This window comes from Chiloscyllium plagiosum, chromosome 11, assembly GCF_004010195.1.
Source record: "Chiloscyllium plagiosum isolate BGI_BamShark_2017 chromosome 11, ASM401019v2, whole genome shotgun sequence".
NCBI lineage: Eukaryota > Metazoa > Chordata > Chondrichthyes > Orectolobiformes > Hemiscylliidae > Chiloscyllium > Chiloscyllium plagiosum.
In genome coordinates this window covers 4,803,378-4,817,592 of record NC_057720.1, presented here as the reverse complement: position 1 = coordinate 4,817,592, position 14,215 = coordinate 4,803,378, and the positions used below count along the sequence as shown (strand labels likewise).

At 41.1% G+C, this 14,215-nt stretch overlaps 1 protein-coding gene across 1 annotated transcript in view; it reads left to right on the top strand.

Annotated features, from left to right (window-relative positions):
- The window catches only part of rpf1 (ribosome production factor 1 homolog), a 22,891-nt gene extending 8,676 nt beyond the window's left edge, over nt 1-14,215 (top strand). Inside the window, exons 3-10 of the mRNA XM_043700076.1 lie at nt 1,233-1,289; nt 4,645-4,725; nt 5,163-5,258; nt 5,639-5,792; nt 8,500-8,582; nt 9,606-9,787; nt 13,057-13,183; nt 13,859-14,215. Coding sequence (XP_043556011.1) covers nt 1,233-1,289; nt 4,645-4,725; nt 5,163-5,258; nt 5,639-5,792; nt 8,500-8,582; nt 9,606-9,787; nt 13,057-13,183; nt 13,859-13,900 — 822 coding nt within the window. The 3' untranslated portion in view covers nt 13,901-14,215. The remainder of the gene's footprint in view (nt 1-1,232; nt 1,290-4,644; nt 4,726-5,162; nt 5,259-5,638; nt 5,793-8,499; nt 8,583-9,605; nt 9,788-13,056; nt 13,184-13,858) is intronic.

Here is a 14,215-nt window from a genome sequence, read left to right as displayed (position 1 = left end):
GGTATACCTGTTTTGGAGGGAGATGACCGCATAGGGCACCTGCACTGCCTTCCTATTCTTTTTCTGCCTTTTGGTCACCCATCCACTGTCTCCCTGAGCAACTCTAACCTGCGGTGTGACCAGTTCACTAAACGTGCTATCCCCGACCTCCTCAGCATCGCGGATGCTCCACAGTGAGTCCATCCGCAGCTCCAGAGCCGTCATGTGATCAAACAAGAGCTGCAGCTGGACACGCTTCTTGCAAGTGTAAGAGTCAGGAACGTCAGACACGTTCCTAAGCTCCCACATCAAGCAAGAGGCACATGCCACGGGTCTGAGGTCCCCTGCCATTGTAAGCTTACCTTTATATGAACTAACTAAAACCAAACAATTCACTTAAATAAATGAAAAAGATAGATAAGAAGTAAAAGCCTTACCTTACAGGGTCTTTTTCTTCCGGTTAGAGGATTGGGGCGGGAGGGAGATACTACACGTGTTGTATCTCTGGTTTAGCCACTGCCCAAATATATATTACCTTCCCGGCAGCCTTCGCTTCACTCCTTCTTCTCTCCTCGTCGCTCTGGCAACATGGAGGCTCGACTCCCGAAGTAAGTCCCCTTTTATGTGGGAAAACTTACCCGTACCCTAGCTTTTATCTTATCCGTACCCTAGCGGAGAGGGAAAACAGCTTCACGTCCAGCTTCAAGATCTGAGCAACTGCTACTGATAAACTAAAACTAGAAATCCTAGTTCTACAGGAGCTTGCCCCTCCCATTCAGACAGCTTCTATTATCCTAACCTTTTTTAAAAAAAACCCAAGGTGCCTCAACCTGTTTACTTTATGGACTTTCAATAGACAGCTCTGACTTAAAACTTCTCTTCAAAACAAAACCCAGGACAAAATGCACCTCTTAAAGTCATAGCATTGTCACAATTCCATTGAACTTTCTCAGTACTTAATTACATTTAATGGTTTTCCCTTTGAGTCTTGAGGTCATGCCTTTCCCTCAAGCCTTGAACTTCAGTGCTGACCCTAAGCAGACTCTCAACATGCTGTTTCTTCCACTGATCTTTCCATTGTTCTTCAGAAAGAATTGAAACATTTATAGATCAATAATTTATAGATTAATATTTGTACTTGTGGTTCAGTCAAGTTTAGACCTGATGGATAGGTGAAGACCAGGTTGTATTGTTCTTGCTGATTTTATATGATTCAAACCCATTTGACAATTTAATCCATTGTTGTTATTCAGGAGCAACTGGCAGCTAAAAAGAAACGGCAGAAGGAGAGGGAGGCACTTGGAGACAAGGTAACTATCTCATTTTGTACAAGTTTAAATGTCTATTTTTCTTTGGGATGTGAGCAATGCAGGCAAGGCCAGGAATTTTTTGCCATATCCCTAAATGCCCTTGAACGGAGTGGCTGCTAGGGGCATTTCAGAGGGCAGTTAAAAGTCACCTGTATCGCTGTGTGTCTGGAGTCAACTGTAGGCCAGACCTTGTAAGGACGGCAGAGTTTCTTCCTTCAAAGGTATTTGTAAACTAAATGAGATTTTACAACAATTAACGATGGCTTCGGAGATAATAGTCACCATTACTGAGTTTTGAATTAAAAATCAGTTTTTCATTCCAGGCTTTGTTTGTTGAATGTAAATTCCTCAGCAGCTGTGATGAGATTTGATCCTGTCCCCCCAGGAGTGTTGATCTGGGTCCTTTATTAGCTGAGTGGCATTTCCACAACACCACTATTCCCTGATACCCACCATTGTGCTCTCGACTTCAGTTATGGAAGTGGAATTGAGTAGAGTAGAGAACATGTAGGTGAGATTTACTAAAAATGCTCAACGCCATGAGAGGTTTTGGTAGAATAATTGAAGAGAAACCATATCCAGGGGCAAGAGGGGCTGCAAACCCATGGTCATGGACCCTTTGTTTAAAGAATGACCCAAGTTTAATTAAACAAGGGCTAAGGGTTGGAAGTGTGAAGATTTGGATGTCCCATACCTTGATTAGTTAGGGACAATGACACTAAAATTGAAAGTGTAGTGGACAGTGAAGAAGATTACCTCAGTACAATAGGATGTTTGTCAGATGGCCCAATGGGCTGAGGAGTGGCAGATGGAGTTTAATTTAGATAAATGTGAGGTGCTGCATTTTGGAAAGGCAAATCAGGCCACAACTTATACACTTAATGGTAAGGTCCTATGGAATGTTGCTGAACTAAGAGACCTGGGAGTTCCTTGAAAGTGGAGTGGTAGATAGATAGGATAGTGAAGAAGGTGTTTAGGATGCTGCCTTTATTGGTCAGTGCATTGAGTGTAGGAGTTGGGAAGTCATGTTGCAGCTGTACAGGACATTGGTTAGGCCACTTTTGGAATACTGCATTCAATTCTGGTCTCCCTGCTATAGGAAAGATATTGTTGCCAGGGTTGGAGATTTGAGCTACAAAGAGAGACTGAATAGACTGGGCCTGTTTTCCCTGAAGCATCTGAGGCTGAGGGGTGACCATAGAGGTTTATAAAATCAAGAGGAGCATGGATAGGGTAAACAGACAAGGTCTTTCCCCTGGTGTGAGGGAGTTCAAAACTCAAGGGTATAAGTTTAAGGTGAGGGAGGAAGATTTAAAAAGGGCCTAAGGGGCAGTTTTTTCACACAGAGGGCGATGCGTGTATGGAATGACTTGCCAGAGGAGGTGGTGGAGGCTGGTACAATTACAGTAGTTCCCCTCATACCCGCGAGGGATACGTTCCAGGGCCTACTGTGGATAGGAGTGAGCCCATTCTTGTAAATGGGAAAGTACCTTCCCTGCAGCCTCCTTGTCTCTGGTTCTGGAACGTTCCCTTTTTAAATGTTCGGGCCATGGGTAACTGAAACTGCCGAAAATGATTCTGTGGGTACAGGAATCGTCCTGTACAACATTTAAAAGGCATCTGGATGGGTATGTGAACAGGAGGGATATGGGCCGAATGGTGGCAAATGGGACTAGATTTATTTAGTGTGTCTGGTTGGCATGGATAGGTTGGACTGAAGGGTCTATTTCTGTGCCGTACATCTCTATGACTATAATCAAAATTGTGGTTATAATTATTTTAGGCATAAAATATTCATTTGTCTCTTGTGGAAACAAATATAAGGTAATTAGCAAAAGAACTTGAGGCAGTATAAGGTGAAACATGTTCATGCAGCAAGTTGCCAAGATTTGGAGTGTAGCGGCTGAAAAGGTGATGGTGTGGTTTTAGTAAACATACATTCAAAAGGAAATTGGGTAACTATTGAAGTGGAATAGTTTGCAGAGCAATGGGGAAGTTGAAATGATTTGGATAGATACCATGCAGGGCATACCAGCACCAAGGGCCCACCACTACCACCTTCTGTGCTGCACAATCCTATGTTGCTGTTCACTACAAACTTTATTGAATGTAAACACCCTTGGCATTGAAGGAGCTAGAACGTTGCTCCCATTTGGGTTCACGGTTTAGCCCACTTGTTTTCACAAATGCCCAGAAAAAGTGGGGTGGAAACTCAATACTAAGGTTAGGGTGTTCAGAGCTGATGCCAAAAAGACCAATTTTCTCAATGGGTTGTGGAGACGTGAAAGTCAACTCAAAAAATTTGCAGACGTCAATTGACAATTTTAGATGTTTTTAGTCAATCTGCGCACTTGTTACAATGTATATATGAGGTAGGTGGGACTTGAACCCTGGATGTCCTGGCCCAGAGGTAGACAGTACTGCTCCATCACAGAAGCCCTACCGTAAACAATGTTAAACTGAGATTGGTAGAATTTTATTCCGACACTAAGGCCAATTGTTGCCAAGTAACCTGGTATAGTTTTAGATCGTTCTGATTTATTTTTGTACGTAGCTGTACCAGAGGTTGGTTCGGGCAGGGAGTGGGATTGGTTTCTATATTTAAGCTGCATAATAGTTGTTTGGTAGTACAGAACTTAAATATTGTTTATAAAAGAAACACATTTTGTCAAAGCGATTGTCTTGGACAATCAGGACAATTCACAAGAAGCAAACAAAATAGAGATATACAGTATGAAAGAAGAGTGCTGACTGGATAGTAGACTGGTAGAGGTTTTGTCATGGAGAATGCACCTCCAAGCTCTGTTTAAATTTTAAATGGCAGGGTTGATTGACTGGAGTAACCAGCACATGTCCAATCATGGAATCAGTTGGTTGTGAGTATGTTCAGACTGTTGGGTACAGTCAATACCTAGTTTGTTGTGAACTGCTGTTGGGATATGGCATTTGATACAATCCACCAGTCTCTGAGACTTATGGTTCGCACAGACACTGAAATTTATAGCACATGCCTCATTGTGATAGGCAACGTCTGTTTGGCTTAACAATAGCATCCTGCTAGTGGTGACCATCACTCGTGTTGCTGCTGCACAGTGTGAACTCACCAACTTCGTCTGTTGCTGAAACTGCAGATGTAAATTTGTTATGTATCTTAAGTCATTCCGTATACAGTAGGAGAGTTTACTTTTTTAATTTTAGGAAGGGAAATGGCTGCTCATGTGAAGGTTTGTGGCTGAGCACACTGTGCAGCCTAAACTGACTTGGGGGAACTGTATGGGTTCATGTTTAAAAGCTGAACCATGACGTGCGAATCACTTGTCTTAAAGTGAAGGTAACCTTGCTGTTTCTGTCCAAGGCACCGCCAAAGCCAGTCCCAAAGACCATTGAAAACCAACGAGAGTATGATGAAACAACTGTCGACCCAAATGATGAGGAGGTAATTTTATAACTTCTGTCAAACTCCTTGTAAGCCTGTATGAGGCCCTTTCTGATGTGTTGTCCTTGCCATGATTTAATTGAATACGTAGTGTTTGTTCATATTACTGTTGAGTTTAACACCAATTAACTTCAATTTTGAACCTTTTAAATCCTTTCATCTGAGGTTCACTTTAATTGTCAAAGGGTGGGATCCACGTGCATCCCTTTTACAATGGGTGTTGGCAAGGTTAGAGAGGAGAGGCATAGTTTTGATGCTCCTGTTTCCACAGAGAGTCCAGTATGTGGAAGACTCTTGTTTATAAGAGAGTTTATTTTCAAACGGAGATCTAGGTGAGATTGAAGCCAGACATATATAATCCTCTTGAGCAATCATGTGCATTTTCAGTCCGGAGAATGTAGATTTGTTTATTTAAACATAAAATTGATTTTCCACAGGTGGCTTTCGATGAAGCAACAGATGAATTTTCTTCCTACTTCAATCGACAAACAAGTCCGAAGATCCTTATTACCACATCTGACAGGCCTCGAGGGGTGTGTGCAAGTAAACAGTAACAGGGCAAGAGGTGTCTGCGAAAGGGGTGTTGGTGCCAATTTTTCTCTTAGTTGCATTGGCTCATGTACCTCTTATGACTCAGTCCTGAGAGAAGGTTCACTCTGTGTATAAGACTGGTTGGTTTGTTTCTCTCTCCCTCACCTTTCTCTCTCTCTCTCTCACACTCTCTCCACAGTGTGGCTGGTCTGTTATGTTTCTGCTTGCCATGTTATTTGAACCCCGTACTCATCATGCATCAGCCTAGTTTAGATGGATTCCAGCAAGCCACAGGCTCTTAATTTATCTGGGATTCCAGCATCTAGATGTGGTGGCCTTGGCCACCTCACATTTTACAATATGGAACGGTTTTATTTTTCAGAGAACAGTACGGTTATGTGAGCAGCTGGCAAAGGTAGTGCCAAACTCTCATGTCTACTACAGGAGGGGATTGGCTCTGAAAAAGATCATACCACAGTGTGTCGCCAGAGAGTTTACATACTTACTCGTCATCAATGAAAACCGAAAAGTACCAAGTATCTTTTACATTTGTGAGCTTGTTTGAAAACTTAGATGAGTTTTCTTCCAGGTTTTCAGTATTTTGATTTATTTTCACGTGTCAATGTGTGCGTTCATCTGTCATGAAGTTTGGATGTTACGGGGGGTTTTTTAAATGTTACTTATGTAGCACAAGGCTGGAATGGGGACTGGCGATGTAAAAATGCAGTGTCTTTCACTTTGTAGTACGTTTCACCAGTGTACTTTGAATGAAAAATATAAGTGGGAATGTTTGGGACAACAAACTTGTGTTGAAAAGCTGTGCTAATCTGGTTGTGTGGTTTTGTAGGAGATGTTAGACTTTACAGCTTTGAACGGAACGGACTCAGTGTGGTGGAGTAATTTTAAGGCAGAGGTAGTTAGTCACAATCTAACATGAGATTCAAAAGTTTTTTTTTAATTTGTTCATCAGATGAGGGCATCACTGGGGAGGCCAGCATTTATTGCCCATCCCTAATTGCCCAGAGGGCAGTTGAGAATTAATCACATTGCTGTGGTCTGGAGTCACGTTTAGACCAGACGAGGTGAGAATGGCAGATTTCCTCCCCTGAAGGAGATTGGTGAACCAGATGGCTTTTTTATGACAATCAACAATGGTTTCACGGTCATTAGTGGATTTTTAAATCCATTTTTGGATATTGAATTCAAATTCCATCATCTGATTCGAACCGGGGTCTCCAGAACATTAGCTGAGTTTCTGGATTAGTAGTCTTGTGATAATACTACTAAGCCATTGCCTCCCCTTTAACTAGGTATGTGGGAGTGTGGAGTTGAAACGCCAGTCAGATCAGTTGTCATCTTATTAAATGGTGTGATAGGCTTACAGAGTTAATCGCATACTTCTCATTTGTATGTTGTAGCCCAGTGGTTAAAACCTGTAAAAGTTTGTAACGTTGAATTTAATATTTTTATGACCACAAAAGCAGTCCCAGTTGTTTTTTTAAGCACAACCACTTCACTAATTTCCTTCTGTGGGCCCCTCCCTTGCCTGATAAACCTGAAACACCGGTCGCACACTTTGTGGCTGACACCCTTGCAGCTACGTTAGGATGTGTGAGATACTGTTGGGTTTTTTTTGTAAGTGAATGAGATGAGCTGAGCTGTCCTTGCCTCAAGGATTGTACATGACCTATGTGTAGGCATTTTCACCATCACCACCTTTTCTGTCGGGTGTTTGGCTGAGTCTTTGTGCAGCTATTCAGACCGCATCGAACCAATGTCAAAACTGGCTGAGCGATTCATCATAGCTGTGGGTTGCAAACAATTCAGAAGTGAAAGATTAAAATCTAGCAATTGAGAGATTCACTAGATGTAGATCAGATGAGTACACTCAATATTGTGTGTATGCACAGGAATGACAATAATGCTTGAGTTCCCGTGTCATGTTTGTAGTGTTTCTGAAACTGAGAACTTTACAGAATTTCCCACAGAATGTCTATTCTATGTAATATTCTCTAGAGAATAGTCGCAGGTAGATAGGATAGTGAAGAAGGCGTTTGGTATGCTTTCCTTTATTGGTCAGAGTATTGAGTACAGGAGTTGGGAGGTCATGTTGCGGCTGTACAGGACATTTTGAAAGGGTTCAGAAAAGATTTACAAGGATGTTCCAGGGTTGGAGGAATTGAGCTACAGGAAGAGGCTGAACAGGCTGGGGATGTTTTCCCTGGAGCGTCGGAGACTGAGGGGTGACCTTATAGGGGTTTCCAAAATTATGGGGGGCATGGATAGGATAAGTAGGCAAAGTCTTTTCCCTGGGGTGGGGGAGTCCAGAACTAGAGGGCATAGGTTCAGGGTGAGAGGGGGAAGATATAAAAGAGACCTAAGGGGCAACCTTTTCACGCTAGGGTGGTATGTGTATGGAATGAGCTGCCAGAGGATGTGGTGGAGGCTGGTACAATTGTAACATTTAAGAAGGAAGGGTTTGGAGGGATATGGGCCAGGTGCTGGCAGGTGGGACTAGATTGGGTTGGGATATCTGGTCAGCATGGACGGGTTGGACCGAAGGGTCTGTTTCCGTGCCGTACATCTCTATGACTCTGAGAATAATAAAATATTCTGTCTCTGCAGGCAGTTCTGCTATAATGCACATTTCATCAGCACGAATTGGCTATAATGCAATTGACAAATTATGGATGATATGTGGATAATGTGAACTTTCTGCTGGACGTGTATATTAAATTCGCTGTTAGTGATCTTCTATAGCAGTTTCCCATATCCTGATTTTCTATAGTGAGGTCGCAGAGGAACATAGCTGTCGCATTATAACAGAGCGACCCGTGTTCAGCTTGGTCTCGTAGTTTATTTGTACATGGAATGTGGTTTATTGCCCATTGTTAATGCGCCTGGACAGCTACCTCCTTGAACTGCTGCAGGTCCTTGGAGTGGAGCACCTCGCACAGTGCTGTCAGGAATGGAGTCCCATGGACTTTGACCCAGCAATTCAATGTTCAGTATTTAATATTTAACACTGAATCTGCCCCCGGTTAATTATTTAGTGACAATTCTGTGTGGAACAATTATAGATGGTGGCTGATGATGCTGAGTTTTAGTCTCTGAATTCATCCACTGCCCCATAAGTTAAAAAGCAATTCGTCTTGGAGACTGAAGAGCAGCTTGTTTTCCAGCTGATTATTTTGTGAAGTTTCTTGAAAATAAAACACCTATTTCCTTAACCAAGGCTGATAGATGGTTTAATTGTTAGCCACCTTCCCAATGGACCAACAGCGCATTTCAAGATGTCTAGTGTGCGTCTAGCAAAAGAACTGAAGGTGAGATATTGTGTGTACTGGGAGACAGGAATTTTATTGTCCAACCTTTATACCTTATGTGATCTAATGTCCCACATTGAATCTCAATGAAATGTTGATGTTGCTGGGTTATCCTTAAAAATTGTTCACTGGTTGTGAGTGTCACTGGCCAGCACAGCATTTGTTGCCCAGTGCTATCTGGATTCAAATGTAGGTCAAATCAGATAAGGACAGTGTTCCTTCCTAAAGGACAATAGTGAACTAAGAAGGGTTTATATGACAATTGACAATGGTTATAAAGTTAGGCTATCTCTTCATTATGGATTTTATTGAATTAAAAGTTCGCCCATCTACCAACGTCTCTAGACTATTAGCCTGAAGTTCTACATTACGAACCCCGTGATATTACCAATATCCTAAGCCGCCTCCTGTTAAATTAATTATTTGGGTGAGTATTAATTGTGAGTGGATTATAGAGTTGCATTTTAGTTCCTGTTACATTTGAACTTTTCAACCAATACCACTAACAAATGGACAGAATGAAGGTATTTCACAAGGTGCAGGTCGATACACCGTTTCTAAACTAAAAGAACTTGCCAAATAATTGGACATAAGGGTACTGTATACATGACAATGGAGATCATACCCAAAGACTCTGTAGAGCTTCATTGATGTTTGCAGTCCTGATGTAGTCTATTTGAATATTTTAATTTATCAAACAGTGACCAATTAAATCATTTAATAAGAAAGAGCTCCAGATGCCGAAGGTCTGAAACAAAAGTAGAAATTGCTAGAGAAACTCGGCAGGTTCGGCAGCATCTGTGGAGAGAAAGCAGAGTTAATGTTTTGAGTCCAGTGACCCTTCTTCAGAAAAATGAATTAAACCAGTGGCTGAAAGGTTTTGTTGGAATAGATTTTTCTTGACATGACCAAAACCATTTTTTTTAGGAGTGCATGATGCTTACTGAGCTATATAGCTTGTTCTGGAACACTTTTCAAAAGGAAGGTATAAAACAAATGTGTGATTTTATTTTTCATTTGCAGAGGAGAGGGAAGGATCCGTCAAACCACTCACCAGAAGTGATCCTAAACAATTTCTCTACCCGCCTGGGACACAGCATTGGGAGAATGTTTGCCTCTCTCTTTCCTTACAATCCACAGTTTGTGGGACGACAAGTGGTAACCTTTCATAACCAGCGTGATTACATATTCTTCAGATTTCACAGGTACTCCTTGAAAAATATATTTTCTAGATTAGATTAGGTTACTTACAGTGTGGAAACAGATCCTTCAGCCCAACAAGTCCACACCGACCCTCCGAAGAGCAACCCACCCAGACCCATTCCCTTACATTTACCCCTTCGCCTAACACTACCGGCAATTTTAGCATGGCCAATTCACCTAACCTGCACATTTTTGGACTGTGGGAGTAAGCCGAAACACCCAGAGGAAACCCACGCAGATACAGGGAGAATGTGCAAACTCCACACAGACAGTTGCCTGGGTATAATAAATTAAACAGTATTTATTATAATATTTCTACAAGTCCCTGTTAAAGTATTTTCAACATGTTAGAAGCAAGGCAAAAATGATTCAGTAAGAATTGGATAAAATGTAACTTTACAGATTATTTGCATGTTTCTGAGGAAACATAATTTATAAAAGTCAGACATCTTGCATTCATTAGGGCTATTCACAATATACCAGTTGAAGGGAAATCAGCATTAATGTCAAATAGTCCCAATGAGAGTAAGACAGAACGTATTTTTTCAGTATTAATCTAGATATTTTTAGTCAGCCTGTTTAGACATGTTATAACACACCAAAGTAGATGGGACATGAATTTACGCCTTCTGACCCAAAGGTTGAGACACTACCACTGCACCACAAAAATCCCCTGAAACTGCATTACTATTGCAATGGGTGAATTCATTGTCATTTTGAAATCATAGACCCAGAGGGCAAAGAAGCAACTTAAATCTGAAAAGAAAGAAGCTCTTGCTTTGCCGACAGACATTCCAACAAAAAGGTGCATTGACAGTGAGTTAAACCACTCCCTATACCTTTCAGATTATAATCTGGAAGGCACTTCTGCAAAGATTTTCTTTTCATTTAAGGGTATAGCACATTGAAGGCAAGGCCTGTACGTATTATAGAACATAGAACATTACAGTGCAGTACAGGCCCTTCGGCCCCCGATGCTGTGCCGACTTGTGAAATTAATCTGATACCCATCTAACCTATACCATTCCATTATTATCCACGTGTATGTCCAATGCCCTTATTGTCCATCCTAATTACCTGGGGGTAGATGGTAGTTTGCATTCCACATGCAAACCACTCTGTGTAAGAAAAAGGAATTGCCCCCATGCCTTGACTTCTGTCTTCCCTGCTGTTACGGCCTCGCATGATGTTAATAGTACACAAGTGAGCTTCCAAATTGATGAACCCTAACATTTGAGGTCAGTTAATGAACACATTTGCAAATGTCTGCCTGTGTATTTTTAATATACAAAATAAAATACTTAATAAAAAAAGCATGAATTATATTAAAAACATGAAATCATAACCAGATTTAAAATCTCACTAATTCATAGAGTCATACAGCACGGAAACAGACCCTTCGGTGCAACCAGTCCATGCCGACCATAATCCAAAACTAAACAAGTCCCAGCTGCTTGCACTTGGCACATATCCCTCCAAACATTTATTATTCATGTGTCTTTTAAACATTGGGACTGAACCTGCATCCACCACTTCCTCTGGAAGTTCATTCCACATGCAAGCCACTCTGTGTAACAAAAACAAAAAATTGCCCCTCATGTCTTTTTTAAATCTTTCCTCTCTCACCTTAAATATATGCCTCTAGTTTTGAAATCCCCCAAAATAAGGAAAAGACACCTGCTATTCACCTTATCAGTGCCCCTTGTGATTTTATAAACCTCTATAAGGTCACCCCTCAACCTCCTGCGCTCGAGTGAAAAACAAATCCTAGTCTATCCAGCTTCTCCTTATAATTCCAACCCTCCATTCCCAGCGACATCTGGTAAATCTCTTCTGAACCTGCTCCAGCTTAATAATAAACAGGTTGACAAGAACTGCAGAAGAGGCCTCATTGGCCTGTACAACTCAACATAATGTCCCAACTCCTATACTCTGATCTGAGCAATGAAGGCAAATGTGTTAAATGCCTTCTTAACCACCCTACCTACATGTGATGCAAACTTCAAAGAATTATGTACATTTTATTAATTATTAGTTCCTTTTATCCCAACAATATATATACAAATACCAACCCCAGTGAAGATTTATTCCATCTGCACACTGAGTTCTTACTCAGGTTAGCACAGCTGCAACAGGCTTCTTTCAGGTAAATTTCTTTTGAAGCTTTTTCTTCAGCTGCTATCTTTCCCTGAGAAGCCTAAAACAAACTCCAAGCTAAACTCATTGTTAGTTTAACTGAAGAGCAAAAGTTCCCTAAACTTTTCAGCAGGTTTACAAGATTTTTATTTACTGGAGAGTTTTAACGTTTGTGCCAGCACTTTCGGGTATACATATATACACGTTAACAAACTCCCTTTTGGATTTTTCCGTGACCTCCTCGAAAGGCAATAGCACCATTTTTCCACTTTTTTAACACACTGAGCTACTCAACCCCATCTCTTCAAATTACAGGTTATCAAACCTCATTGAAAACATGTATACAACAGACCTCCAGACGTTTCAGAACCAAGCTCACAATAATGACCCTTCAGACTGAATTGAAACTAAAAGAGAGAGTGCCTCTTAAGGAACAAAATGCAAAATAGAAATTAAAGTTGTACAGTGTTCCTAACAATGCGGTGTAAATACACAAACTGCCTGGGAAGGATGATAAAAACATAAGAACTAGGAGTAGGCATAAACAATTCACCCCCTCGAGCCAACTGTGTCATTTCATACAGTCATAGCTGATCTCATCCTGGCCTTGGATCCACTTTCCTGCCCGCTCCACATCAACCTTTAACCCCTAATATAAATGCTACTTGTGCTGGGGATGCCCATATCCTATAAGTTAATAAGAACTTGTCAGGGTCGAGACAGAGAGATGCTAGTGGTCCAATACTCTGTACATTACTTTATTTAAACTTTCCCCTCTGTGCTATGCACCACCTTGACTCGGAGCTATATAGCTGTTTCCATGCAGTCACTGTGTCAAAATCCTGGAACTCCCTACTAGCATTGAGGGTCAAACCACTGCTCATGGACAGCAGCGATTCAAGAAGCATCTAACTTCCACCTTCTCCAGGGCAGTTAGGAATGAGCAATAAAATGTGGACTCAGCCAGTGATGCTCACATCCTGTTAAGGAATGAAACGTATGAGCCTCCTCAGTCAGGACAATCCCCTCCTCCCAAGAACCTGTCTAAGTGCGCCTGTTTCCAATGAAGGAACTATGTTGAGCTGATGTCTGGAGTGAGTTAGAGTCAGATACTAACCGTGTTTTTGTTTTGAAGGTACATATTTAGAAATGAGAAGAAAGTGGGTCTTCAAGAACTTGGACCGCGTTTCACACTGAAACTGAGATCTTTACAGAAAGGGACCTTTGATTCAAAGTATGGAGAATATGAATGGATCCACAAGGTCAGCTATCAAGATTTCTTTTATGGCTTGAATAACGTTTACTATGACCTAGTCTATTTGGAAGAGTTTAGCAAACAATATTTTCCATTTAATTTTAATCCTGTAATCAAATTGACCCTGTTAGTGTCCCCAGTCACTGTCAATAGGATGCTGTAAATGTAATTTAAGATATTTTTAAAAAGAGTATTGAGAATATCTGTCAGGATTATAGTATATTTTACCATGTAAATTACTTCACTGTGTTGCTTTATGTAACGCAAGGGCAAGGATTTGAAAACTTGTTGCTATCAACACTGTGGTCTGAATTGTGGTCATGTATAAAGTGTAATTAGTTGTTCACTGGAGCCTTCTGGGATTAAACTTGAAAATAGGGGCGAGTAAGGCCATTGAAAACATATTTAAAATGTCAGGGTTTGTTATGCTCCAGTGGTTCAAGAATGGATAAGGGAAACTTGTTTCATCAATTCCACAGTGCTCTCAATCCTTCAGCTGTTGGGTGGAGTGCAAAAATGTGCATTGTATAAACTCGCTGAGCGAAGGTGTTTAATACCTTTTTTAGTTGAGGAATGAATCCACAAACCGGGGCTAGGAGATTTACCTGTCACATACTGAGTGTGTGCAGAATGTTTTATTGCGTGCTGTCACTGACTGACTGTTGCTTTTCTCTCTCTTCAGCGTCATGAAATGGATACGAGTCGAAGGAAGTTTCACTTGTAAAGTCTGGTTTTCAGTGGGACTGGTCGAAGGCATGACGTAGGTCCCTTGGCAGCACTGCTTTTACACATTTCTTGCAGAATATCGGAAATCAAGCAAACTAAACAGTCCTCAGGGGACGTCAATTAGATTCTTTGAAAATAAATTCTGCAGAAGCTGGTTGCTGCAATCATTAGTATTGTCTCTGTCGAGAAATGTTACACTCTCAAATTTATGCATTCTTCCTTCCAGCCTGTTCTACAATAAAAGCTTCTTTGTATATGTACTTGTACAAAGGGATTTAAGTTTTGGAACAATTAAATTATTTCTTTGAATATA